Source organism: Papaver somniferum, chromosome 1, assembly GCF_003573695.1.
Source record: "Papaver somniferum cultivar HN1 chromosome 1, ASM357369v1, whole genome shotgun sequence".
NCBI classification, from domain to species: domain Eukaryota; kingdom Viridiplantae; phylum Streptophyta; class Magnoliopsida; order Ranunculales; family Papaveraceae; genus Papaver; species Papaver somniferum.
The window spans coordinates 202,293,936-202,320,469 of record NC_039358.1 but is presented as its reverse complement, the minus strand read 5'-3'; the positions used below and the strand labels follow the sequence as shown (position 1 = coordinate 202,320,469).

At 38.1% G+C, this 26,534-nt stretch overlaps 3 protein-coding genes and 2 non-coding genes across 6 annotated transcripts; 3 read left to right on the top strand and 2 right to left on the bottom strand.

Moving 5' to 3' along the window:
* The first annotated feature begins 3,868 nt into the window (after positions 1-3,868).
* LOC113312439 (cation-chloride cotransporter 1-like) lies at positions 3,869-11,385 on the top strand. The gene is made up of 13 exons (XM_026561195.1): positions 3,869-4,242; positions 5,053-5,178; positions 5,365-5,443; positions 5,645-5,736; positions 6,698-6,812; positions 7,021-7,121; positions 7,332-7,393; positions 7,687-7,917; positions 8,071-8,185; positions 8,554-8,748; positions 8,933-9,333; positions 9,746-9,907; positions 9,999-11,385. Exons 1-13 carry the CDS (start codon positions 4,013-4,015, stop codon positions 11,090-11,092), a joined length of 3,003 nt encoding a protein of 1,000 aa, XP_026416980.1. The 5' UTR covers positions 3,869-4,012; the 3' UTR covers positions 11,093-11,385.
* A 260-nt stretch (positions 11,386-11,645) lies between these two features.
* Positions 11,646-11,718, top strand: TRNAF-GAA. Its single transcript has one exon. It is a non-coding gene; the product is annotated as a tRNA-Phe (tRNA).
* A 104-nt stretch (positions 11,719-11,822) lies between these two features.
* Positions 11,823-11,905, top strand: TRNAL-UAA. The gene has a single exon. It is a non-coding gene; the product is annotated as a tRNA-Leu (tRNA).
* LOC113312429 (outer envelope protein 80, chloroplastic-like) lies at positions 11,906-14,832 on the bottom strand. Its single transcript, XM_026561186.1, has 11 exons — positions 14,513-14,832; positions 14,349-14,415; positions 14,220-14,255; positions 13,867-14,011; positions 13,549-13,707; positions 13,380-13,450; positions 13,223-13,301; positions 13,001-13,116; positions 12,761-12,908; positions 12,558-12,627; positions 11,906-12,452 (listed from the first exon to the last, which is right to left on the bottom strand). Exons 1-11 carry the CDS (start codon positions 14,544-14,546, stop codon positions 12,295-12,297), a joined length of 1,083 nt encoding a protein of 360 aa, XP_026416971.1. The 5' UTR covers positions 14,547-14,832; the 3' UTR covers positions 11,906-12,294.
* A 174-nt stretch (positions 14,833-15,006) lies between these two features.
* On the bottom strand, positions 15,007-20,484 carry LOC113312415 (probable starch synthase 4, chloroplastic/amyloplastic). 2 transcript variants are annotated; one of them, XM_026561169.1, is made up of 19 exons: positions 20,263-20,484; positions 19,617-19,664; positions 19,506-19,539; positions 19,351-19,414; positions 19,087-19,215; positions 18,714-18,936; positions 18,489-18,623; positions 18,232-18,336; positions 17,956-18,054; positions 17,647-17,776; positions 17,489-17,539; positions 17,288-17,398; positions 16,944-17,053; positions 16,682-16,850; positions 16,424-16,510; positions 16,252-16,323; positions 15,993-16,106; positions 15,691-15,834; positions 15,007-15,526 (listed from the first exon to the last, which is right to left on the bottom strand). In XM_026561169.1, the coding sequence occupies exons 1-19, from the start codon at positions 20,379-20,381 to the stop codon at positions 15,407-15,409; spliced, it is 2,064 nt and encodes a 687-aa protein (XP_026416954.1). In that variant the 5' UTR covers positions 20,382-20,484; the 3' UTR covers positions 15,007-15,406. The 2 variants fall into 2 exon arrangements, with proteins under 2 accessions (XP_026416954.1, XP_026416962.1); XM_026561177.1 differs by having other exon boundaries at positions 19,087-19,270; positions 20,263-20,310.
* Positions 20,485-26,534: the final 6,050 nt, after the last annotated feature.

Genomic DNA, 26,534 nt, shown 5'->3' with positions numbered 1-26,534 from the left:
TTCCCTCTTGTCGCGTCGCAATCGTTTTGGTACATGATGCAGTAGACACAACTGCAATGGAATTACGTATTCACGACCATTAAAGAGGTATACCCACATCCCTGCTCAGACTGCAAGGATACGGGGGGGGGGGGGGGGGGGGGATTGTCCCCTTCACAATCCTGCTAGCTAAGATTTACGGGGGGATCCCCCTATTCACAATATGCTATGATGCTTTCACATGTTCGCTGGTTAAAGGGTGAATCCTCATTCTAAGTTTAGAGATCTTACGTCAGTACAAGATCAGAAACCTTACCTTTTTACGTGGATCGCCTTCTCCCCACTTCCGTCTATCCAATGCCAGTTCCTTCGATATATTCCGCTTGCTCGTGTCCCACTTCACCACCTCGTCCCATGTCAGGTTCGGTCGGCTTCTGCGCTTCATCATTCCTTCAGCACGCATGATGCGTCCTGCACGAACCCGTGCATCAGGCAGCCTTCGCTGGAGATGGCGAAACCAGCGCAACCTATGTTTGGTGAGCATCTCCTCGATTGGTGCTTCCCCGAGTTTCTTACGTACATATTCATTCCTAATTCGATCGTTCCTCGTATGCCCGCATGACTATCTCAGCATACGCATCTCCGTTGCATGAAGCTCTCTGATGTGTTGGTTTTTAGTCGCCCAACATTCCGCTCCATACAACATCACCATACAACTCCATATATCACTAAATATCACCAACTTAGAGAAAGTCCAATGGAGACTGGCGAAAATGCATATTTAATGGTCCACGTGAATGAGACTTGAGCTCCCTTTCTGTTCCTTAATACTCTTAATTTTGTTACCTGATTTATCATATCTTTATATATTTCCATTAACATTAAGATTACCACGTTGGAATCTGCCAGTGTTCCATTGAGGGTTTTGAGTTTGTTTCTGGTAAAGAATAAGGATATTCACATCGTTGAGAAATATTTGAGTCTCGTATGACGATTTCTTTAGTACTTGATATTCAATAAACAAATCAGGTTACATCAATTCATACGCTTCATATTAGAAACTCGTATTTCTTATTTTTCGTCATTCCTCTCGAGTTTTTCGTCGCTTCGGTTTGAAATTACGATAACAAACATACATATTTTAAATATCAATTAAACAAATTCAAATACTACTTATCGCATCGATTTCAGCCTCACTGCTCATTTCACAACAATTGATTTGCATCATCAAAGCTTCTCAATTGTTCATGTCTTTGATGCTCGTATTAAATTTACATGACAACCCAACAACATCACGAGTTTTTGTATTCCCAGTTTCCTGAAAAAAAATGTTTAGAAATATTCCCCCAAAGCGTGTTATGTTGGAGTAAAAACTACATAAGCTCTCCAAATAGCTTTATCTTCATCTTGACTATACCGTGGACCGCGAACTTTTGGTGATTAACCATTTTTGGTTGGAGGATATTTTGTCTGTGATGAATCCTACCATTTTGGAAGAGATTTGTTTGACATTATAAGAGAAAGTTTAAGACCAGAAGAGATTTGTTTGATTTTTGAAAGAAGTTGGAAGTGATTGAGATTGGAAGAGATTTTTTTTTTTTAAATTATGGATGTAAAAGGTGTGATTTGGAAGTGAAAAGAATTTAATTTATAGGTGAAGAAATTAAAACCGTTGGATAAACTAGCCATTATCAGCCTAGTCTAGGTTGATCATCTCAACCTAGACTTGGTCGATCGTCCAAGTCTCAATTAATCGTCTCAAGTTGAGTTGATCAACTCAATTCGAGGCAGAAATTTATATATGCTCTGATACGAGCCTTCGCCTATCCACTTTGCCAGTTTGCCTGCTCCACTGTACAATGTGAATGTATGAGTTTTCTCATTTGCCCACTTATTGTCTCAGTTGCCCACTCAAACCAGGCCCCTGATCCAACTGGCTATCAGAATGGCACTAAATAGGAACGATTTTTTTGGGGACCATGGTTTTATTTTGGGTAAAGGCATTAGAAGTAATTTTAGGTCACCCCATATCTAGTTATTTATTTAATATCTAATCTACCCTCTTAATTAATTTTAGGTTATGATTAGTGAATGATTTAGTTAAAAACAATTAGTGAGATTATATTAAAAGATGGGTTTATTATTAGTTGAGTAGAATTATTGAGAGAGTAGAGTTAGAGAAGATGAAGGAGAAAAACATTGAAAATATTTTTTTCTTTCCAATTCACTAAGTTTGAGTATTCAAATGATGAAAACTCATTTGATTCTTCATCTCCATCCTCTCCTAGAATATTTATTAATCTTCAAAATGATCCGGATTTGAACTGGGTTTTGAACAGTTCAGTTACTTTATATGAAGAACAAGTAACCGAACTCATCTGAAGCTGTAGTTCGGTTGCCCCGTGAGATGAACAAGTAACCGAACTCATCTGAAAGTGTACCTCGGTTACTTGTTCCAAACGCGCAGGTTACCGAACTCTCAAATAATAGAATTTCTAGGAGTTACAGCGTTATGTTCGGTTGGTTCTCAACTAACCGAACTTTGGTGTACAAAGTTCGGTTGGTTCGCAAACTCCATGCACTTTTGATCTAACCGAACTTTACGTAATATAAGAGTATATAAGTTTACAAAGTTCGGTTCTTTTGCAAACTTGAACCTAACAGCTAACCAACCAAACTTTGGTTACCGAACTTATCAAGCAAAAAAAATGTGAAGTTCCAGCGTCTATTGGCTAAGTTCGGTTACTTTGTAGTTTTAAAAGTTTCTGCGAACAAACCGAACTCTATTGGCTAAGTTCGGTTATTTTGGAACTCAACATAGTGGCCACAATAACACAGTTCGGTTAGATTGGATTTGTTTTTTCGGTTCTAAGGGTGGAGTTCGGTTACTTTGTAGTTTTAAAATTTTTTGCGAAACAACCGAACAGAGAGTTCGGTGACTTAGTTTTAAATCCAATAGAACCGAACTGTTCTTCGTGTTCTTCATTTTCAAGAAGTTCGGTTAGTAAACTAGGGTTTTTTGGAAAATCGGCCTAACCGAACATGGCTCTGTAACTCCTATTAAAACCCTATTTTGATGATTTCTATTCGATTGAAGCAATCAAAATCAAATTAAAGTGAAGGGTTTGTTGGAAAATACCTCCAGAGTGGTCCCATGGCAGAATCAGGTTGCGGCTGACGTCTTTTACACTCGATAAAATTATTATGTAACCGAACTTAATTGTGATTGCATTGATGTTGTTACATTTTTTAAATAGGCGGTGGCGGTGGTGGTGGGAGGAGGTGGTGGTAGTAATCAGTGGTTGGTGGTGGTGATAGTCGGAGGTGGTGGGCGGTGGTGGTGGTGGTAATCAGTGATTGGTGGTGGTGATAATCGGAGGTGGTGGTGGTGGTAATCGGCGGTGGTGGGTGCAGGTGGTGGTTATATATATAGGTGGTTATTAGGTTGGTTTTAAATTAAATTAGGTTAAGAATAGGTTAGTCATTTCAACGTTTTAGGACACCCCTTATCACTATAAAGAAGATGGCCTAATAAAACCATGGTCCCCTCAAAAGAACCATGGTCTCTAAAAAAATCATTCCTAAATAGGTGTCACTTTGCATTACATAAGCCTTTACTGATCCGGTTTGCGAATTTGCCTGTGTCACCGTGCTTGGGGATGGACAAATTTTCTCATTTTCCCAGCCTAGGCTTGCTCTTACCTGACATATGCAAGCAAAGACATTAATGCCAGGGCCCTGACCCAACTTGGCTATCGGAATGGCACCAATAGCCAATAGGTGCACATCCATCTACTTCTAGGCTAAGTATGTAGAAAAAGCAAGTCACTTTGCATAATACGCACTTAACCTAAAAAAACAAATAAACATCAGATCCATCTATTTTAGTCGTTAAATTGAAATTTCATCCAAAATATTTTTCCTCCCTCTGCTTCTTCTTCTCCACGATCATTCGCTTCCATCTCTCCTCCACCAGATCTGAATCTCTCTGTGGAATCAATAACCATTTTGTGATTTGAGTTGATTAGATCCGATGGAGAATGGGGAGATAGAAAATCAAGATGATGATAATCATCATCATCATATACCCGTATCTCATCAAACTGTTGTTGGTGGTCGGAGGCAATATACACCGGTGGTGGCTCATGATCGTGCTGTTCTTGAAATGACTTCTTTAGAATCTGGAGGAGGAGGAGGTGGAGCATCTTCTGCTCCTCCACCACCTTCTTCCGGTGGTTTACCCGTTCCCAGTAATCCATTAAAGTAAGTTTTCCTATCATTCATTATTGATTTAGGGTTAATTTCTGTATAATTGGATAATAAAAATGAATTATCATGTTTTCGAAAATGAGAAAATGATAAATAGGAAGAAAGAGAGAGCAATTTTGGGATGGAATTGATTAATTGAATTACTGGATAGATTATATTTGGGATGAAATTTTATTGAGGGAGTTTTAGTTGATTTGATTGATGTACATTGCTGGTTGTGCTAGTGTGTGGGAATAGTTTCATGTTAGTTGGTCTAAATGTACTTTCCATTTGGGTCTTATGGGATAGTTAGTCACTGATTATAATGTTTTCCCACATTGCTAAATACTAATGTTCGCCTTGAAAAAACAAGCTATTGATAAGTTGTTTTATGCTCATGTGTAAGCTGGTGAATAATCAAGTTTGAGTGTTGAGTGTGTGTACAGGAGAAATATGTTACTGAAAACAAAAGGAACAGCCCATGTATGCTTAGAACTCTGAGCTTTCCATTGCTACCCTATTCACTGTAATTGACATGCATGGTTTGCTGGACCCTGTATGATTAGGTCCCTAGTTTTCTCGGATAGGAAACATAAACAAGATTATCCAGTGACACCTGCTTCAGGTGTCTTCTGCAGGACTAAAAAATCTTCTTAAGTTTGATTATCATTTTCCTGTTGTCTTTTGGGTTCAAAGTGCCCTCTACAATCTTTGATGGTTGATGTATTAGTCTGAGCATAAACCACCAATAACTATTTTTTTTGGGGTCACTGCTTTTTGGTCATCTGACTAACACACACGTCTTCATTCTTATACAATTTACAGAAATATAAAACTCGATGCCGGAGAAACATCATCTCCTTCACGTGGAAATCAAGATAGGCCTCAGAGAGATTCCAAATTGGAGTTGTTTGGTTTTGATTCTCTTGTAAATATTCTGGGTCTCAAGAGGTACCTGATTTATCTCGTGTTATCACTTTACACTTTATCTGATGAAAGATTAATTCCTCAAGTTTTAGCCCCGTTTGTCATAAAGAAAAGCAAAGATTCACATATTATGTATAGTTCCGTCAAGTATATTTTGTTTGTGTAGTTGGACAGCGTAGGGGTTTATATAATCGTCTATGTGTTCTCCAGCATGACAGGTGAACAACTAGCGGCACCTTCAAGTCCAAGAGATGGGGAAGACGTTTCTATCACACTTGGACTCCCTAAGGTGCATTATGCTCTTCGCTATTGTGCATGTTGCCATCACAATGGCTCTTGTTCTCTAATTAAATTTTGTGCTCACCAGTTTAAGCAATAGTTTTTGACATAGTAATTTTTTATTCATGCATCCAGTAGAGTATTCCCCTTGACTTCGGCAATTGATCTGCCTTATAACTTTTTGGCTGATTCAATTTGTTTTACTGTGCAGCCAAATGATCTCAAAATGGGGACTATGATGGGTGTGTTTGTACCTTGCTTGCAGAATATTTTGGGAATTATATACTATATTCGGTTTTCCTGGTAAGACAATCTTTACTTGTCTGACTGTTTAGTCATGTGATCTGCATGTGCAGGCTTACCACTATCATTTAACTGTCTCCTGATACCACGTGAACAAATTTGAGGTAGTAAATTGTTTGTGAACTTATGTCGAGTGAATTTTATAAGTCAGTCCAAAAGATATGAACAGTTCGTGCTGATGCATTTTGTTTGGATTCAAATCTCAATGTGTAAAGTGAAATGGTAGAAACTCATATTGTAGCATGTGAAATTAGAAAAGATCATGGATTTCTCTAAATTTGATCTTGCTGAATTGTACTTGTATATGGTATAGTCTGATCACCTGCATCACATACCCCACTTTGCTAATGTCTGTGGAATCAAGTTGGGTTCTTGTCGAGTTCCTTAGGTGGATGGTCTAGCTACCATCAAAGCAATCCATTGCTATGAATCTATGACTTATTGATTCTGGTCTGTAAATGTATGACTAATTATCTTACCTTTGAGACACTTGAGCAAATAGAGTTCCCTTGAAACTCCCATAAATGTATATTCTTATGATTCCAATGCAGCCACGCAGGTGCTTCAACTGTGGTGATATCATTCGAGAACCTTGTTATTCCAAATGAGTTATACCCACAACATAGGATGTTTCCCCTCCCTAATTCTTAGTTAGAACTTGAAAGCACTTTAAGATCTACCCTGGTACGGCTTGAGGTACTGCGAGCCTGAACCACGGCAGATTTTGAGTCTAACTAAGTAGCTCCGAGTGACAAAATTTTATTTTGACCACCTTTATCAAGTTTCTATCATTTATTTAGCTCAGAACTATTGTATCCTTTCTTTCAGCTTCTAGTAAGTTATGGCCGTCATATGCATCCCTCAATATGTTTTTGCTATTCTTTCACCATTAGGATTATCTTTTTCTATTCTAGTTGTAATACGTGGAAATAATGAGTGGTTTCGAACCTACTGTTTGCAGGATTGTTGGTATGGCAGGCATATGGGAGTCACTATTGCTGGTTTCTTTTTGTGGCTTGTGCACTTTTTTGACGTCCATATCATTAAGTGCAATAGCTACTAATGGCGCAATGAAGGTAGTGATAATGTTACATGTGCTGTTATTAGTGATAAACTGCAACTTTTGATACACTTGGAGACAAAAATAGTTTCTACAACTGTCCATCGCTTATATACACCTTGTCACTAGCCTAGTATATAAAGTGATCCTACCAACATTTATCCTAGCCTTTGATGAAGCAGCTGCTAGTGTTTTGTTCTTCATCTCTTTCATTTTTTATATAGGGTGGTGGACCATATTATTTAATTGGTCGAGCACTTGGTCCAGAGGTTGGTGTTAGTATTGGGCTGTGCTTTTTCCTCGGGAACGCAGTTGCCGGATCCATGTAAGTGTGATTTTTTTTTCTAATGATGTCCTGAGACTTGAGTACAGTAGCTGAGGCTGTCTGTAGGTTTTAATATGATATTATCTTCTGTTACGGCCTCCTCATTTATATTTTCTGATGAATTACCTTGTTTCTTTTTTTTAGGAAGAGCAGTCGAATTACACATTGATCTAGCAAATACTTATTTGGTTCGTTAATTGTTTGTTTCAGGTATGTTTTGGGGGCAGTGGAAACCTTTTTAGATGCTGTGCCGGCTGCCGGGATTTTCAAAGGTAATGGTTTGAATCAGTTGACATCTCAAGTGTGTAATTTAGATATAATTGTGTTCTGCCCACTGCTTTGGTAATGCTAGTTTCGTAGCAATATAACAGACACCTAATTGGTTAAATAGGCTAAAATATATATATTTTTTTTCTGTTCTCCCTTTTCTTTTATGGATTGTTTTTTCTTTAGGTGGTAAGATTGATAAATACTGTTTGACAGACAGGTTTATTTAATTTTCGTAATGGTGACATTAAGTGGAGTACCATCTGCTAAGAAGTGCCTCCTGATTTTGTGAATGTAGGGAGCATAACAAGTGTCAATGCTACTTCAGGAGCTGCAGAACATATTCAAACTCCAAATCTTCATGACCTTCAAGTATATGGACTTGTCGTAACTATTATCTTATGTTTTATTGTGTTTGGGGGAGTAAAAATTATCAACAAGGTTGCGCCTGCTTTTCTTGTACCTGTCCTACTTTCAATATTTTGCATATTTGTTGGGATGTTTGCAGCGAAGAAAGACTATCCTTCACGTGAGTTTCACTTTCTTGGCACTTTTTTTTTTCAACAGTAGTTTGTATTGGTTTTGTTTTTATGATGGAAAAGGTGGACTTATAGTTGACCACTAAGGATGATTTAAAAAGGCAGAGTACTGATACATATCCTTTTTTCTGTCTTGCTGGCAGCTGGAGTCACGGGGTTGAGTGCTGAAACATTTAAAGATAATTGGAGTTCAGAGTATCAACGCACCAACAGTGCTGGAGTACCTGATCCCGAGGGATCGAGTTACTGGAATTTTAAGTAAGTATATGTTGTTTGACTATTTTATTATTTGATAACACTTTTCGCAGTCATAATTATATGATATTGATATTATCATTAACTAATAACAGTTCCATTCATCATTGCGTTAAATTTAAGGTGATTTCTAGTTGCTTCAAGTTATCTTTTTTGTTTTTTCTAAATTATGCTCGGAGAAAAATATATGATACGAAGATGTGGGGAAATTTCAATTTGAAGTCTGCATTTTCTTTTCAACCACTGATAGAGATGTTGTAAATCGAAGAGCTTCCCAGTTTTGGTGGATTTTATCTCATTGTTCATATGGGGTGATTGGAGAAGCTAAATAATCAAATTTCCTGACAAACAATCCTTTTCACTGCTTTCAGTGCATTGGTAGGTCTCTTCTTCCCTGCTGTGACGGGAATTATGGCTGGTTCAAATCGCTCTGCGTCATTAAAAGACACTCAGCGGTCCATTCCTGTCGGAACCTTGTCTGCAACTCTTGTGACCTCTGCGCTATATCTAGTATCTGTTTTGTTCTTTGGAGCTCTTGCAACAAGAGAGAAGCTTTTAAAAGACAGGTGAGAATTTTCTATTGGAGTCATCATTCTCACACTGTGGCCTGCAGGGCCAACTTGGAGTCGTCATTTACTGAGAATCAGGGCATTCTGGAGTTTGTATCCGTTATCTATTTTGAGGGGTACTTATAAATGTCAAAGCTACTTTTCTTAGTCCTAACTCGTACGCTAACTGAATTTCTTGCAGGCTACTTACAGCTACCGTTGCGTGGCCTATTCCTGCTGTTATATATGTTGGAATCATTCTTTCCACTTTAGGAGCAGCACTTCAAAGCCTGACAGGTGCTCCAAGATTACTCGCGGCTATAGCTAATGACGACATTCTACCAGTCCTTAATTATTTCAAGGTTGCTGATGGGGGTGAACCCCACCTTGCTACTCTTTTTACTGCCTTCATCTGTATGATTTGTGTGGTGATGGGGAACCTAGATCTTATCACACCGACGATAACCATGTTTTTCCTACTCTGTTATGCGGGCGTAAATCTATCTTGTTTCCTTTTGGACCTTCTAGACGCTCCTAGCTGGCGCCCTAGATGGAAGTTTCACCACTGGAGCCTCTCTCTTGTTGGAGCGTCACTTTGCATTGGTAAGCTGATCTCCCTTTGAGAAAGGATCCACAAAACACTTATTCAGACAAATAGCATAGGGTTCCCAGTGGCTTATCGAGTCGATATGGAGATTATCCAAGGTCTTGTGAATTTCTCTTAACCATGTGGATCATCCTCTCTGAAACCAACCTATTGTAAATCTTGTGCCTTATCATCCGTTGATTGCCATTGAGAATTAACGACTTAGTGGCTGTTATTTTTAATTGAAATGATGATGCACATACATATTCGCTCAGTAGGATGATCTTCGGTAAAGGTGATCTGCATTATTAGGAGAACGCGCTTATTGCATGGGGTTACTCCCTGGGGGACCCTGCTTCCACTTCGTCTTCATATTTGCATGTTTTCAGATGATTCCTTTTCATGCTCTTCATTTTGTTGCCGATGCAGTGATCATGTTCTTGATCTCGTGGTCTTTCACGGTAGTCTCTCTAGCACTTGCCAGCCTTATATATTATTATGTGAGCCTTAAAGGGAAAGCTGGTGATTGGGGTGATGGTTTTAAGAGTGCATATTTCCAACTTGCCCTCCGAAGTCTTCGATCCCTAGGAGGTATTATATTAATATCTTAAGTTCATTCAGTTCCATTTTCATGTTTTCAAGTCTATACTAACTATTCCTCATATAATGTCTTTTCTCTCAGCAAATAATGTCCACCCTAAAAACTGGTATCCAATCCCTCTCATATTCTGCCGACCATGGGGAAAGCTACCAGAGAATGTCCCCTGCCATCCAAAACTTGCGGACTTCGCTAACTGCATGAAAAAGAAAGGCCGTGGTATGTCAATCTTCGTCTCTATCCTCGATGGGGACTACCATGATTGTGCAGAGGATGCAAAAACTGCGTGCCGTCAGCTGAGCACCTACATTGAGTACAAGCGATGTGAAGGTGTAGCAGAAATTATCGTTGCCCCAAACATGGCTGATGGCTTTCGCGGAATTGTTCAAACTATGGGACTTGGAAATCTCAAGCCCAACATTGTAGTGATGCGGTACCCGGAAATCTGGAGACGGGAGAACCTATTTGAGATCCCAGCTACCTTTGTTGGCATCATAAATGACTGCATTGTTGCAAATAAAGCCGTTGTGATTGTTAAGGGTTTAGATGAGTGGCCTAATGAGTACCAAAAACAGTATGGTACAATAGATCTGTACTGGATCGTCAGGGATGGTGGTCTCATGCTTCTTCTCTCTCAGCTACTTCTCACTAAAGAAACCTTCGAAAGCTGCAAAATACAGGTTTTTTGTATCGCAGAGGAAGATATAGAGGCAGAGGAACTCAAAGCGGACGTTAAAAAATTTCTATATGATTTGAGAATGCAAGCTGAGGTGATTGTCATTACGATGAAGTCATGGGAAGTGCAAGTGGAAGGTGGTCCTCCTCAACAAGATGATTCCATAGAGGCATTTACCAGTGCCCAAAGACGAATTGCTTCATATTTGGGGGAGATGAAGGAAAGAGCTCGAAATGAGGGGACTCCATTAATGGCAGATGGTAAACGCGTTATTGTGAATGAACAACAGATTGAGAAATTTCTGTATACAACTCTGAAATTAAACTCGACGATATTAAGATACTCTAGAATGGCGGCTGTGGTGTTAGTGAGTTTACCACCGCCACCACTGAATCATCCGCCGTATTTTTACATGGAGTATATGGATTTATTGGTGGAGAATGTTCCTAGGCTGTTGATGGTTAGAGGTTACAGAAGAGATGTGGTTACCTTGTTCACATAGTAGCTGCCATAGAGTTTGTTGTCTTCTGACACAAATCATTGTATCATTTTTCCTTCATTTTTTTTCTTCTTTTTCTCATTTTAGGTCTGTTTATTGTTAATATATGTTTTTTATATCTGAATTTTTGTAGGTAACATTTTTACATTCATTCTTTTTCTGTCCCTAACTTGGACCCTGTTTTTTCTTTCTTCTTAACCATGTACATCCCTTGTGGGGATGTTTGATGAGTTTAGTTCAAGGCACAATTCGATGAAATCGTAACTTAAATTGATCTTTTTAGTTATTGAGTTGTACTTGGATTTGCATTGTCATGGATTTTGCAAATTAACAGCTGAAAGGAGTTCATAACAAGTTATAATAAAGATAATATTTCTCCAGGAATCTGGTGTTTGTTTAACTTCATAGCTTTTTTCATAATTTATAGTATTGTGGTGCTTTTCCTTTTCAGGTTTGCCTAAGACTGCTTGGTAATGTGCAGCTTGTAAGCATTAACCTCATTTAGAGAAAATAGTGTGCTGGTGTTGAGAGAACAATTGATATTGGTACATGTATTGCGGGGATAGCTCAGTTGGGAGAGCGTCAGACTGAAGATCTGAAGGTCGCGTGTTCGATCCACGCTCACCGCATTATTTTTTTCAAGCCAGCTCCTGACGATTCATTACAGTTGATAGGGTCTCAAAAAGCGGAATTGGGTTTATTCATAAAAAGCGCAGGGAGAATGTATCACGGAGCTGGTTTGCCCGAGTGGTTAAGGGGGAAGACTTAAGATCTTCTGCACATAAGTGCGCATGGGTTCGAACCCCATAGCCAGCATTTCTTTTTTACTGTTTTTTTCTTCTTCTAAATCATGAGCATCCATCATACTTTCAATATAAAACACACAATATCCAAGGAACACTGATCGAGATTCAGAAAGATGCATTATTGTTTCTTCTATATTGTGTCGCTAACTAAAACTATTAAACTCATGTAGTTGAGTCACTTTTTGTGCACAGACCAATTCCGTGCAATCCCTGCGGTGGTCTTGATCTCCTGCGAAACATTTTCTGCCAATACAGAGTATACGACTCATATGTTCTATCTTCATTTGGTGCACAAGCAGCACAATGTTCTTTAAGCACCACCTACCCGGACCCAAAATCTTGGACTTCCTTCAAAGAATTTGAACTTTTGAGTAAATGAATTTCTGTCTCCACAGTGCTTTACGAAACAATATTACTGACACCGAAATAAACAGTCTTTTGCTGAAAGGCATTGATGGCATAATCAACCTGGAACTGACCCATCCGTGATTTTAACCGGAGACCATATCCACACCCAATCCCTGTACCAGGTTTGCCATGCCTGAGCGCAGGATTGCCTGAAAATTTCCGAAGGTACTCAAGTTATCAGTAACTGAGGAAGGAAAAAAAGAATCATTTCGCGAAGAGAAAGTTGAAAGCTATTGAGAAAACAGTGAGCTCACCAGGGACATGGCGACCAGAACCCAAGTCCGTTCCTGAATCCAGGAATACTGCACATTCCAACACCTTGTTCTGAACACAACAAAAACAAATGTCAAAAGTTACAGATTTGGACTTCTGTTTTGCATATCAACATCCGCTGTCGATATGAAAATAAACAACCCTCCAAGAAAGAAGGTGTCTAAAATGCTGAAGTATTTCATACCACTGGTAACGTTAATTCACTGTTCATAATAAGACATGATCTTCCAGTTCCGACTGCACCTTCACCATATCCTCTGACACTGCCTAGACCCCCAATAGCAAATGCTTGATATGGAGCCATGTCCCCTACAATGGAACCACCTGTAAGGCTGTCAGATGGAAATGTAAGGCGATGCAAGGATGGGTAATGAATAATATACGATTATGTTCATCTCGATCCAATGACTTGTTAAGACTTTACCTAGCCAGTAATAATGCTGGTCCAACTTTAACTCCCTTTGATGCCACGAATTTGAATCTGTTAAAAATTAACCACTTGGACAAAACCGGAACCCCTTGCTCTATTTGAAGACTCAACTATAGTGACAAAAAAGTAACAGTAATTGATGAGAAAGCCAGTTGCATCAAAATGAAAATAAGAAAGCATTGATGAGTTTCAGATAGACATTTAGATGAAATTTACCTGGGAGAAACTGCGGTCATTGGCTTTTGCATAGCGAGATTCCTGCTTCAAGACCACCATACTGTCATGAGGACTGCCACTGCGTAAGAGTAAAATGAGGAGAATTAGCATAGAAATTGTTTTAGTTATTGAACATTGGATTTAGGCCTGTGTTTACCTGCAAGTTACGGGAAATCCATCTAAGTCTCTGGTAATGGATCGACCATCATCGTTGACTGGACGAACATGCTGATACACAGAAGAACATATGAACAACTAGGAATGAGTCCTATCTGGCATGAAAACTAGGTAACATACTCAAAGAATAAACATAAAAAAACATCCACCTCGAATTTTATGCTGGTTGTGCTGCTCCAGTGCGAACTTGCAGGCTCATTGAGATCCACGCCAGCAGAAAATCGACGCAGGTTGACACCACCACTTCCTGACCGTGAAAAGTTATCAACTGGAAAACCATGGACCCCAATTTCTGGCGATATCGAGTGCTGCGCGAGATACCAAAACTCTAATCAGATCGAGCTCATGAGCAGTTGAAAAAAGAGAGCAATTTAACTCACTTCAGTTTACAAGATATTATATACCCATAGTCAATTGGTTAAGCCACATTAGACATGAAGCAAACTCCACATAAATACGTAACTCACCTGGACAACAAAAGACTGTTGTGAAAGCCATTCTGGCCGTGGCCTCCGGTAAGCTACCAATACATTCGAATCATATAAACCTTTATCCCAGGATACATCGAGCTTTTCGCTCCCACCAAATACACTTGGATGCTTAATGCAAAGACTAGGGTAATAACAAAAAAAGAATGAAAATTTTAAGAATCAACCAAGAAACTGAATATAAAAACAAGAAATTGATTGATGAATTAGAACCAATTGATGCAACGAATACTGCACCAATTTCATCACACCCATTACACCAACACAAATTTGAACAAAATTTTCATCACATAAACAAAATTAGAACCCAGAAAGATACGTTAACGCCATACCTCCCAATAATCTGTGAAAGGGGATTGCCAGAATTCCTAAATACAAAGAAAAACGCAAATTCCAATCAATAACATAGGAATGATTAAGATAAATACAATAAAAGTAAGATGAAGAATGAATAACGGAACCTGAAGTGATGAAGCATCAAAGCAGCACATAGTTTGTGAGTGAAATCAACATTTACATCTATCTTTGCTGTTCCACAAAAAATTGTCAATCAGAAACCACAAATTTCTAATTTCAGATACAATTAACATCCTGGGTTTCTCCCAACATTACAGAAATTACACACCTTTTCCTGCATGTATACTTTTTTGAGCTCCCATCCCATCAGTCGGTCACAACAACATCACTTGTACTGTGAAATAAAAACCTAACCAATAAATAAAAGGACCCAAAATCAAGTATCGAATGTTCTTTTTGAAGGAATTAAGAATCAAGAGATTGAGTAATTGCTTTATTCTTTGCGTGGGAGGAGACAAAGATAGAAAAATAGAACTCAATCTCTCATTTTTAGTCCGGCTTTGGTTCTTTCTAATAGGATAATAGATTAGGAGACTTCAGTTTAACTCTTTGTGTTGCACGTCCAATCCCCAAACACGGACTCTTGTCACTCTGGGCTCTGGGATTCTAATCAATTCTATATTGCTGATTCTCTGTGCATCCATTGTCTTATTTTCCAGAGTGCTGCCTGATAAGAGACTGGTAGAGCTGAAAGTGACCAGCATTTCTCTGTGCACTGGAATTTGTCCATTTCGGCAGCAATGGGAAGCAGAATTCTATTACTGATCATAACAAACTCTTCTGCCTCATTGTCTTAACTACAATGCAGAGCAGCAGTCTCAAAGTTTACATACAAATACAATACAATACATTGTTTATACATTTTACTATCACAGATACAACTTACAAGCTTACAGGGAGGTAGTAGTACTGACAGAGTTCACGCATTATTCTATGTTTACCCAGCAAGGGGTTCAGAATACGGGGTAACGAAGGTGAATAAGGCGGGGATATTAACAGCCCCATACATTTCTTATACATTTTACTACATCTTATGGCACATATAACTTACAAGCTTACAGGGAGATAATACTGACAGATTTCCTACAGATACACATTGCTTATACTATATTTACCCCCGCCAGGGGTTCGGAGTACGGGTAACGGCTAATTGATATATGTTTCATAAATTTTTTATGGATGTGTAAGCATTCAAGTGTATGTCATAGCACTCTGCACCCCATGAGAAATCCTTGGTCATACCGTCCTTTATCTTCTCATTCCATTGGGATGAATTCTTTGCCTACAAATAGAAAAGAGGAAGAAGACCAGGAATCAGATTACATCATCAATATCTCTTGAACGATGTCAATCAATCCAGTGGGATACTCATGCTATTCTGACTTATCATGGTCTTGCAAAAAAGAGGTAATTTCAAAAATTGCGCGTTAGAAAATGGTCACTTACAATTTGGTCAAGGGCTTCGCTAAGGGACATATTACCGAATGAGGTCATGATGTACTCTGACATGCCAGTATTCCAGCTAACAGAGTTATACTTATTATTTGAGCTTAATGCCACTGGAGCAGCTCCATATTTGATAGCTTTATGCTGCAAAATAGAAGGTAAATTAAGAAAATTGGTCAGGGAGAAAGCTTTTGAGCTATTAAGAATATAAATTCACGTATTCGTTTTACAGAAAACGAGGCATTCGAATGCCTGGTTAACTGAGATTTTGTTGTTCTCGATGTTTAGGTGAAATAACATACCGGCATTTGTAGCAGCGGGTCATGAAAAGAAGGGCACAAGATGATATCAGCACCTGCAAGGATCAAGTGCGATAAGGCTTCATCGTACGTGCTTATAATGCGCACGTCTTCATCCTACAAAATAGTTTATAGTTTACATTTATTATGAACTAAAAATGAAACATACTGCGCTTCATAAACTGTGCCTGCTGATGAGTTAACCCTTTAAAGGATATTTCTAGAAACATAACAAACAATTAGAAAAAGGTGAAGCTTTTACCTCAAGACTTTTCTGGAATGATTCCAACACACTGTTTATGCTTGGGATTTTACTTAAGCCCATGAGAATGAACTGAAAGAATTCATAAACAAATAAATAAGCTGATAAATCTTTAAAAGATGAAAGGTAAGGTGAAAATGATTGAAGACAATTATATTTCAAAATAACTCACCTGAGCACCCCTTTGGGAAATAAGCTGGATAACATGCGTTAGGCTCTCCAAGTCAATATCTGAAACGTCTGAACAAATGCATCCGACCTGATATTCAATCATAGAATTCATAACCAGTTTGAAGTGTTTCAACTAGAGTAGAAGGAACCATAAATCAAAAGGGCTGAATATCTCCAGCATCACATAATCTTTTTTATATTTTTTATTTTGTCAAACAAACTCCAGAACTCATGGAGTGATTCCGCAGGTACCACTTACAACAACTGTAGATGGATGACTGGATAATTCAAGACGCTGCCTCAATGCAGCTTTACAAACAGCTTTTCCTTGTAAATCATCGGCAGAATAATTTGAAGGAAGAGATGTATCCTTGGAAGGATCCCATATTTTGCAATCAAATCCATATGGGGCAAGCAACAGTTTCTCCCTAGAATCAAAATTTAAAGCAAGGAAATGTAGATGATTAAGATTAACTAGCAAACTATTATTTTGTGAAAGAATGCACGTAAGGTGTACTTACTTGTGGATGTCTAACGTGGATTCCAACCCATGACTCAGACTAGAATCTGTTCTTCCCTCAGAATGAGTTGGAGACATTATTACAACTTTATTAGAGTACACGATTCCACCCTGCACAACCCGACAATGAATATGTTTTCAGAAACAGCAGAAGTAAGAAATGTTAATGGTCAAACACATTTGTAAGAAAAGAAAAGAAAACAAACTTAAAAGTAGGATCCCTGCACAACCCGAGAATGTGGTTAACTGTGGAACCAAAGAAGATCTACCTAAAAGAGCTACTGAATTTTCTTATAACAATCCATATTTAAGTGAAATAAATTTTACTGTAGTAGAAAGCCAAACCTTCAAAATGTTGACAAGATGCTTCTTATTGTTATCTTGCAATCGATCATGGCGGTTAAGTCGAAAAGGATCAAGTCCACATAGAGCAAGTTTATCCGGATGCTCTAGACGCTAAAAAAATAAAGCCTTAAGATAAGAAAAATGTATGTAATAAACCTATTAATACTGTCAGACAGGAAAACGGACAACTTTTATATTTACCTGATTTTTGAAGTCATGACAAGTAAACAATATTCTTGCATCTCCTAATCCCTACAATCAATGGACAACACTTATAAGATAGATTGCTTCCTTCATAATTCTGAAGTAAGAAAGCAATAATGCAATTGCTGACAGATAAAGAAGCGGTCAAGTTGCACCTGATTAACAAATCCATCCCAAAAAAGAGGCCCAACAATTGCAGTTTCCCAATTGTGTATATGCAAGATGGCAGGTTTCTTTCCAGAAATTAAAATATAATCCAGCGAAGCACGGGAGAAATAGGAAAATCTGTAAGCATCTATAAAACAACCAATTAGAAAATAAGCTCGTGAGATTACAATGTCATTCAGCTTCAACTTTAGAGGACTTACTGAATATAGTACAGTCACAATACCAAGGTTGACTAATGGAGTTGAAAAATTATTAAACAGCGAACATGAACCAATAATAGAGATAAGTGTACTGACCGTTCAAAGTCATCCGAGTATCCATATATCATCTCACGGTTGAAATATGACATATGATTTACAGGCTCTATGAATGTAACTCCAATGCCATGAACAACACTACATATAAAATAATAATAACATAAGCGCAATGAGAGTAGGTATCTATTAGGCTGACAAGAAGAAGAATACAAGGTCACCCTTTAACCAACAACCCATTTCTACACCAAAATTTGAACCATATGATACCATGGACTCAGCAGCACCTAAAATTGAACAAAGAAAATCATATCTCACCCAGTCCAGATTTTGTTTCCATGCCAACTACCATCAAAGTAGGAATAGAACTCTGCCTTAGTATCCCTTAAACCTTGAACTCCATTGAGGTCTAGGCTAGCATATCTGTGCAAAGTGAGCACTCCGACGAGTCAGACACAAAATCGTTCATCTAAGTCCAAATTTATGAATACAAGCGATGAAGTCAAAACATATTCTTCGTAGGAACCATTACTTCACAAAATAGAGAGATAAAAATGAAATCTTTGTTATCCTACTTTGGTAAAATGACTTCAACCAAGTTTCCATTCTTCTGCAGCTCGGAAGATATGCCCGTCACATACGATGCCAAGGATCCAACTGAGGCCACAGGTGCCAGTTCAGTACAAATATGGATAATATGGAAACCAGTTCTGCACACAAAGAGATAAAAAGCATGATTATACATTTGTAGTAGTGGAGCAGAATCAAGAATGAGTATGCCACTTTAACAGATGACATACTGTTTGCATTTGATAGAGAAATCCCGAAGCTCTTCTAGAAGCTCAGAATCTCCTTTAAGCTGGATATCAGAGAAAGTATTAGCCACTTTAGCTTTGTTATTAATAACTAGCCCTCTGATATTAGAAGATTCCTCTATGGTAATCATCCTTGTGAGGACCATCGAATCTATTCGAAGCAGCAATTGGGGCCACATTGTTGCCTTGTCTGATGCAGCAATAGGACCTGAGCACAACAGGAGAGATGCCACTAATATGTCAAATTGGACAACAATTCAGGAGAGCACAAGTAAACTGGAAGCCTGTAACCATCAGTATGTGGAAACACATAATTTGGTGCTTCGGATTTATAAGAATTCAAGGTTGAGAAAATTACTACTGTTTTGAATGCTAGCCAGCTCTATCTCCAACTGCTCTACCCTATCCAGCAGTGATTGTTTCTCTTGTTGAGTTTTCTTCATCTCCTCTAAAGCAATCAGGCGACGTTTGTTCAAGTACAAAATATCTGTGGATCCATTATTAAATGCATCATGAACATAAAATAAAACCATAATGGGCATCTGCAAAACACATAAAGCATGAAAAATCTTAGATGTTATCCTTTACATGAATGAAAATAAGTAAAGGCATATCGTCTTACTCCGTTGTGTCTCTCTGAAAAGCTCCCAAATGTCATTTTGGTTCTCTTTGGCTATACTGGATGACTGAAATGAACCCATACAAAACAAAATCAGTGAGCGAGATATGTTGTCTAAAAACAATAAGTAGAATAAACATTTAGTAATCTTTACTTACTTCAAGAATTTCCATGTTCTTATGATCTTCCAACCTATAGAAACAATTCAATTGAGACTATCAAATCTGAGCTATCACAAACAAAAATTTGAAGAGTAGACAAACACTTACTCAAAGTGCGATAATCCTGAATATAAGCCATCGATTTTCTCATTGTTCCTGAAAAATGTAAAAACATGTCAAGTTCAACTACACGAAAGAGCAGCAAACAGGCTTATAAAGTACTCAATCCCCTACATTTTCAACTATAGTGTAATGTCCAACTACATAAAGCTACATTGTTCCTCGAAGCCAATTTCTTCAAGGTTCTTCAAGACGCCTTAGTCTCCATCTTACATGTCAACTAAACGGAGTTCGAATAACATTTCCAACATACGATATATTTCCATAAGTACTAACATTAAGGCAGTCAATGTATTAACCATCCAAAGGCTTCCTCTCTACACCATCAATTTCATACACAACACAATTGCAACCCAATCCTGCTTTATCATGCCTCACTTGAACTACCATTGATCAAAAAGGTGGTGAATTTCTAACCATTCCCCTGCAGTTGGGCAAAGGGGCTCCAACATTATAGAACTTAACAATACCCTAAAATGTCATTATATGGTAAATTTGAAGTAACACTAAGATATTTTTTGATTGTACAATGATGATACCAAATAAGTAAATTGAAGAAGACCCACGGAAGTAAATTGCAAGTAAAACATAAAAATCAAGAAAAAAGAGGAATGGGTTTATGAATGAATTTCACCTGGAGGAGGAGCAACAACAAACAGTTTGGTGATGGTGGTGATGAAGTTTAACTTGTTTATTGTGAACGACATAATGAAGCGGTTTTACAGCACCAGCTGAATTCAGTACTACCTCCATTAACACTAAACGCCCCTCTTCTTTTGTGTGTGTGCTTCTGTCTGGAAGTGTTTGAGTCTTCTGAGGTTGTGATTGAGAGACAATGATTGGATAAAGCAGAGGAAAATTGGGGGACTGGAAGTGGGTGATATTCACCTACAAACGCTTTTTATAGCGGGTGAAGAGAAGTTATTACTTTGGTTTTCCACCTCGGTTAGTACATGATTTATAAAGGGGATACCAGCATCACTAAGTGTTGGTACCGTTTCATATAGGACAAAAAAATCCCACCGATTCTGACTGTTGGATCGATGAAATGGTATCAACACTTAGTAATGCTGGTATCTCCTTATAAATCGTGGGTTCGTAGGTGAACCATAACTGTATTGCTTGAGTGTGGGTAGGTACTATTTAAAAAAGAAAATGTGCTAAGGGTATCTTACAGTTTAACTTTTATACTTATACTAATGGAATGTTATAGATACTTATACTGCTTTTAATGAAAAAGAAGTCAATCCCATAAATCAGCAGTAAGAAGATATCTTGAAGTCATTCGACAAATTAAACTCACTTCAAAAATCCTAAGTCGGAAGGTAACTTCTGAACGCAAAGTTTTTAATTTATCTTTTTCGAAAAAGAGGCAAGCCTCAAATACACTGAAAATACTCCACTGATTCAAGATTGGGATTGATTACAGGATTGACCAGGGGGATTACAACAATCTTAACAATCTTAAAAGTCTCACAAAGAGAGCAAACACATTCAATCCACTTAACTATATAGTTACAAGCCATAATTCGATGAAGAGTCTGACTATTTCCTGCAGATTTCTAAGAACAGTAACAAGTTTAAATGGCTTGGTATGCAGAGCCGGCCTTGGGTCTACAAGGGCCTTGTGCGAAAAAATTGCTAGGGCCTTTTATAAGTTTAATTTATTTTTATTTTTGATAATTTTATAACAGCAGTAAACAAAAAGTGTTAATAACTTGCATTTAATTTGCAAAATTATAACCAATGATGCACTAGATAAAATCTTAAGTTAAATACAAACCATAACTGTTTTGGTTAATGTGCATCTACAAGAACAAAAATTCCCCAAGGAAACTCAAAATATATAGGCATGGGTCATACAAATACCTATGTAGTTTGATAATATGATAAAAACACCTGATCTAAGGATTTCCAGGGGCTGATAAATAACACAAACAAGTTGGTAGCCTGGTGAATTGATGTATTTAAGTATTTCACCCAAGGTTTCGAGTTCGAGTACTTGCAAAAGTAAAGAAACAAAAACGACGCCGACCCAACAACTATGTTCCTGGAATAAAAGAGGCAGGAGCCGTAGTTATTAGTCCCGCTGTAGAGAGAACCATTCATAACTCAGCAGATGATAGCAGCTCCGATGATGGGGAAACTGCTGCAGAAATTACTCCGCATCAAGTAAGTGTACCACATAGCGGAGAGCAGTCATGTTATCCAATTAGCCTTGCGCAGAAGTCCAAGGTTTATTCAACATCCTCAACTTAGAGAACCACCACATGCACATGATGCAATCGGTATAGTTGTATCTTTCTTACATCGATATCTACATATATTTAGGTTTAAAATATATCCATTGATCGATGTTCATAGTTTTTTTTGTGATGACCTAATGGTTATTTTCACCGGCTCAATTTATGCAACAACAGATGACAATCATGCATTGAACCTTCGTAGAAGCCCTCGAATGATGGCGCATATTCAATCTCAAGAATCTGGACATACACAAAATGCAGCAGGTAAGCTTTTTTTACTTTTCTGAAATGGAATAGTTAAATTATTTGTAAGGTTTTTGGGTTGCTTTGGACGCTAAATATGTATAGATGTTGAGATCTCTCGATTTATTTACAACAAACCCACAAGAAAGTCAGATCGGAAGACATGTAGGTCGTCCACGTCGAAGTATTGTAGGAAGATCTTCGTTCCATAATTGTGCAAGGGGACTTACTTACCAAGTAGGATTTATAAAGTATCATTTGCCGCCTTCGGAAACGTGTCCAGAATGTCATGCGAAGATTTTCTATCGTGAATCATAGAATTTTGTTGTGGTAAGGGAAAAATATCATTACCATTTGTTGAGCCACCTATAGAACTTCTGAAGTTGTTTGATGATCAGGAACCAAGAGAGAAAGAGTTTAGGATCAACATTATATCTTATAACCGTTGTTTTTCGCTTACTTCGATGAGGTCCATTTTGATAGGGATCTCGCCAAGGGTACTGACGAAGTTTATACTTTTCGCATTCAAGGCCAGCTTTACCATAGGATTGGTAGCTTTTTACCTCCAAATAGAGCACCTCAACCGCGATATATACAAATATATTTTTATGACACATACCAGGAGATTAAGTGGAGGATGAAGGAAGGTAACGATGTGTTGGATAGAGATGTGTTGAAGCTGTTAAGGGAAATCTTGAATAGACACCATAACTTTGTCCATGTATTTCGTCAAGGTTCAGAACGAGAAGATATTTTGGATTTCCAGTTGATTATTAAAGAGCAACCTAAAGATCAGTTGCAGTATACTCTTCCAAGTGCTTCCAAAGTTACAGCTATTGTGCCAATAGGTGATAAAAGTTACACACACACTGAACTTGAAATAGTAATGCACACAACGGGTGGGGATCTCTTGCAGGTCTTTAAGACATGTGGTAATTACGATCCTATGCAATACCCAATTTTACTCCCTTATGAAAGCTACAGGTGGGACATAAACAACAGAGATTCAAATGGAAGAAAGATGTCAATCCGTGGATACTATTCGTACATTCTGCAGGTATTAATGCAATCTTTAATTAAGAAAGCTTTTGAATTCATGTTTTTCATGAATTATGACAAAATCGTTCATTATACCCTGTATCGGTCTTCTGAAACTGGTTGTTGCTGGTGTCTTTTCTGTTGTGGTTGTTGCTAGTGTCTTTGGAGAACTTATTGCTGCTGCCCCTGGTGTTTTGCTTCTCAACGAAAAGTTGAAACACCCTTAATGACAAAAATATTTATAGGAACATGTAACTATGCCAAGATTTAATTCCATTCATTTATAAGAGATTCTTTAGGGTATCCTCTGGTTGTTGCCCATGGAGGATGCGTCCTATTTTTGTTACTACCCATGAGATGCAAGAAGTGGATCCGAGCATGTTGTTAGCCATTAAAGTTGAAGCTCAGTTTATTTACATCTGTATTTACATCTGCATAGACTTCATGACTGTTTGTCAGTTGCATAATATGCAGATTCTAATCCTCCTTGGAAATAATAGTGTAGATTCCAAGCCTTCTTGGAATGTTATTCAAGTCTGGAGGAGGGTTATATATAACGTTATTTCCCAAGTTTACCTATGTGAAGATTACTCACTGTTTCAATCAACTAGCTGATCATTGGGTCAACTTCATCCTACTGAGAGATTTGTTGTGTTGTTGAGCAGTTATCTCTTGATTTCAGGGTGATTCATGTTGCAGATAAGCAGTTTTCCTGTTTTGGGTTTGTTTTTTTTTAGTTCTTTTGTTTGGTTGGAGTTTATTAACCCCGCATGTTGTGTCAAAATTAAAAAAATAATAAAAGATATAACACAAATTCGATCTTGTATATGATTGATCTTTTACCATTTCCCTGATTAATGAACTTCGGCCTTCATTTTACTCATTATCCTTGATTCACTTTTACTTTGTAAAACAAACTTTTATTGAGGAAAGGTGAGTGATTTAAAACGAGGGGAACTATAGCTAGAACCTCAAAAGAAAAAAAAAACAGAAAAAAACAAATGAAAAACGAAAACATACTTATGTAAATTGATAAGAAGACATGCAGAATTAGACATATTTTCCAAAGTAGTACGCATAATATGCAGAGGCTCATTCTACCAATGAGATCCAATGGAGAATTCACTGATCATCCCCTGGTGCCTTGACTCAAACTTTGGAAGCTTGTATACACGTACGACCATATATTTCTCTTATTGATATAGTCACAATCAGTCTCACCTTCGACAAGAAACCTCCACTTTGATGATATAATATTGAATCCTAGAGCCATGGATGAGCTCTACCCTCTCTCCTCTCTCTTTAAACCCCAACCCCACCTGACTTCTTTCTCTTCCGGGAGTTTTTAGCCGTTATTCGTGGCTTCTTCTGTCAACGACTCTTTTTTAACGGTCATTTCTGGTCGTAAATCTTGCCGATTTCTTCCCAAATGCTCTCAATCTATGATAATTTATATCCTATGGCTTCTCTCAGTCATCCTAATCCTTGCACTTACAATAGTATCAATCACAGGAATCTCAAAGTAGACAATCACAAAGTTCTTATTTCTAAATTCTCTCAAATCACATTCATCACAAGTGACACTCAACTCACCAATACAGGTTCTGAATCAAGAAGGAAGAAGAAAATCATCATCTCTACTAGTAAAATAACCATCAATCACTACCCAATGAAGTTTCTTCATTCTCCGAGTCCTCAATTTTGGCCGGAATCCCATTCCCACAGCCATTACACTCATCACAAATATATCACCATCTCCCACAATTATCCTCACTGCTTGAATGTCCCTAAAGAAATTTACAAATTTCATATCCTCTCTGTTGATATTACTCCTTTAAAAACCACTTTGTTAGATCCTTTCTTCAGTTATAGATGCAAAAAACCACCCAAACTTATCAACATGATAAAGGTAATTCTGGTCTGTCAATTGTATGGAAAAATGTGTCTTTGGAATCTAAACTATTATCCCACAATCATATGGCAGTTAATCTCCCAAGTCTTTGGGTCAGATAATCAGAACACCTAGAGCTTCTTTTTACCCTCTTTTCTAATCTCCACAAGATAAAACTCAGAGATACTAATCTAACTATTCTATTTGGCTTTTTTATCCCCCAACCTCATACCCTTCATCACTCAAGCTTTTCTATCTACCATCACAACACTAGAATCCTCAATTATCAGAACACACATATCAATTTAAACATAATACACTTTTTCAAATACCATTTTAGCAAGAAAAACACAAATATGATCAATCTTGGCTACACAAAACACAAACCACCAACCACCAAATGTATCATCATGGGGAACCCAATTTTCAAATCCTAACCAAACCCATTCCCCAATATTATCAATTTGTCCAAAATACAACCACAGATAAAATCAAAGATGGAAAAAATCCTCTTACTGTGGTGTGATGCGAGTCCTGCTCCGAATTACTTGGCTGACACTTCGAGTTCGACTCCGAGTCAAATAAAGGAGTAACTCTCTGTCGAACAAGCTTTGGAGATTGGACTTCAGCATTCCCTGCAACATCACAGCAACCTCGGTTGGATCATCCATCGAAGCCTCAGGAGCAGTTGTAGATGCACTCCTCTCAGGGGTAAAATCAGTATGCATAGGATTCACAGAGGGATTAGCAGTGGATCTGGTTCCTAGAGCTACATTCCCTGCAAAATTGAACGCCCAATCCTACCAGTCGCAGGACAAAGTGCATCCAAAACAGGAAATCGCATGGGTTCATCTCTATGCAAAGGCTGACCAGCCAAATGCCGCACAATTCGCCTTTCTATAGCATCGAGAGTCATAGACTGGTAACCAATCCGACTAACCCCATAGATAAGGAATCGATCATCAACTACTGCAACTCCTTCATGTACTTCAAAAGGTCCGTACTTGGGATGAAAAGCATACAATACCCAATGCTCCCTTGTACCAATTTGAGGATGAGATGCAGTTTAGGCATACCAGTCACATAGTGTTCACCAAGGGCATGATTTGCATTCTCAGCTTCATGATGTGCACCCTAAGCTGCATGTTGCGCACTGCTGCCGAAACCAAAACCAGTATGCACATCTGCAAACGGATTACTAGTATCTTGACCTATAGGTGCAGGCTTGGTTTGATTAAAATGCTGCCGAAGCCGATCCACCGGAGAATCCAAAAACAACTCATGCATAACGGCTCCTGGAGGCCTATCCTCCTGCAACTCCATCTCAAGCTTCACCTCGATGTTATGCTGCAAATCCTCCAAGTACCATGAGAAATCTTCTTCATAATTAGGAGATTCACAGCCTTGATGAAACGGAATCCCATGCTGCAATCGAGTAATACTATACTCTCCAAGATACTAATGGATTCTTGGCTCTCCTTCAATCTC

Excerpts from the sequence above, each read along its gene's own strand:
- LOC113312415 (XM_026561169.1), bottom strand. The coding sequence starts at position 20,381 with ATGGAGGTAGTACTGAATTCAGCTGGTGCTGTAAAACCGCTTCATTAT. Across the intron at positions 16,107-16,251 it reads CATTCCAGAAAAGTCTTGAG|GATGAAGACGTGCGCATTAT; the intron begins GTAAAAGCTTCA and ends ACTATTTTGTAG. Across the intron at positions 15,527-15,690 it reads GCGAAGCCCTTGACCAAATT|GCAAAGAATTCATCCCAATG; the intron begins GTAAGTGACCAT and ends TTCTATTTGTAG.
- LOC113312439 (XM_026561195.1), top strand. The coding sequence starts at position 4,013 with ATGGAGAATGGGGAGATAGAAAATCAAGATGATGATAATCATCATCAT. Across the intron at positions 5,179-5,364 it reads AATATTCTGGGTCTCAAGAG|CATGACAGGTGAACAACTAG; the intron begins GTACCTGATTTA and ends TGTGTTCTCCAG. Across the intron at positions 8,186-8,553 it reads TCGAGTTACTGGAATTTTAA|TGCATTGGTAGGTCTCTTCT; the intron begins GTAAGTATATGT and ends CACTGCTTTCAG.
- LOC113312429 (XM_026561186.1), bottom strand. The coding sequence starts at position 14,546 with ATGGGAGCTCAAAAAAGTATACATGCAGGAAAAG. Across the intron at positions 13,302-13,379 it reads GGATTTCCCGTAACTTGCAG|TGGCAGTCCTCATGACAGTA; the intron begins GTAAACACAGGC and ends ACTCTTACGCAG. Across the intron at positions 12,909-13,000 it reads CCAGCATTATTACTGGCTAG|CCTTACAGGTGGTTCCATTG; the intron begins GTAAAGTCTTAA and ends TCCATCTGACAG.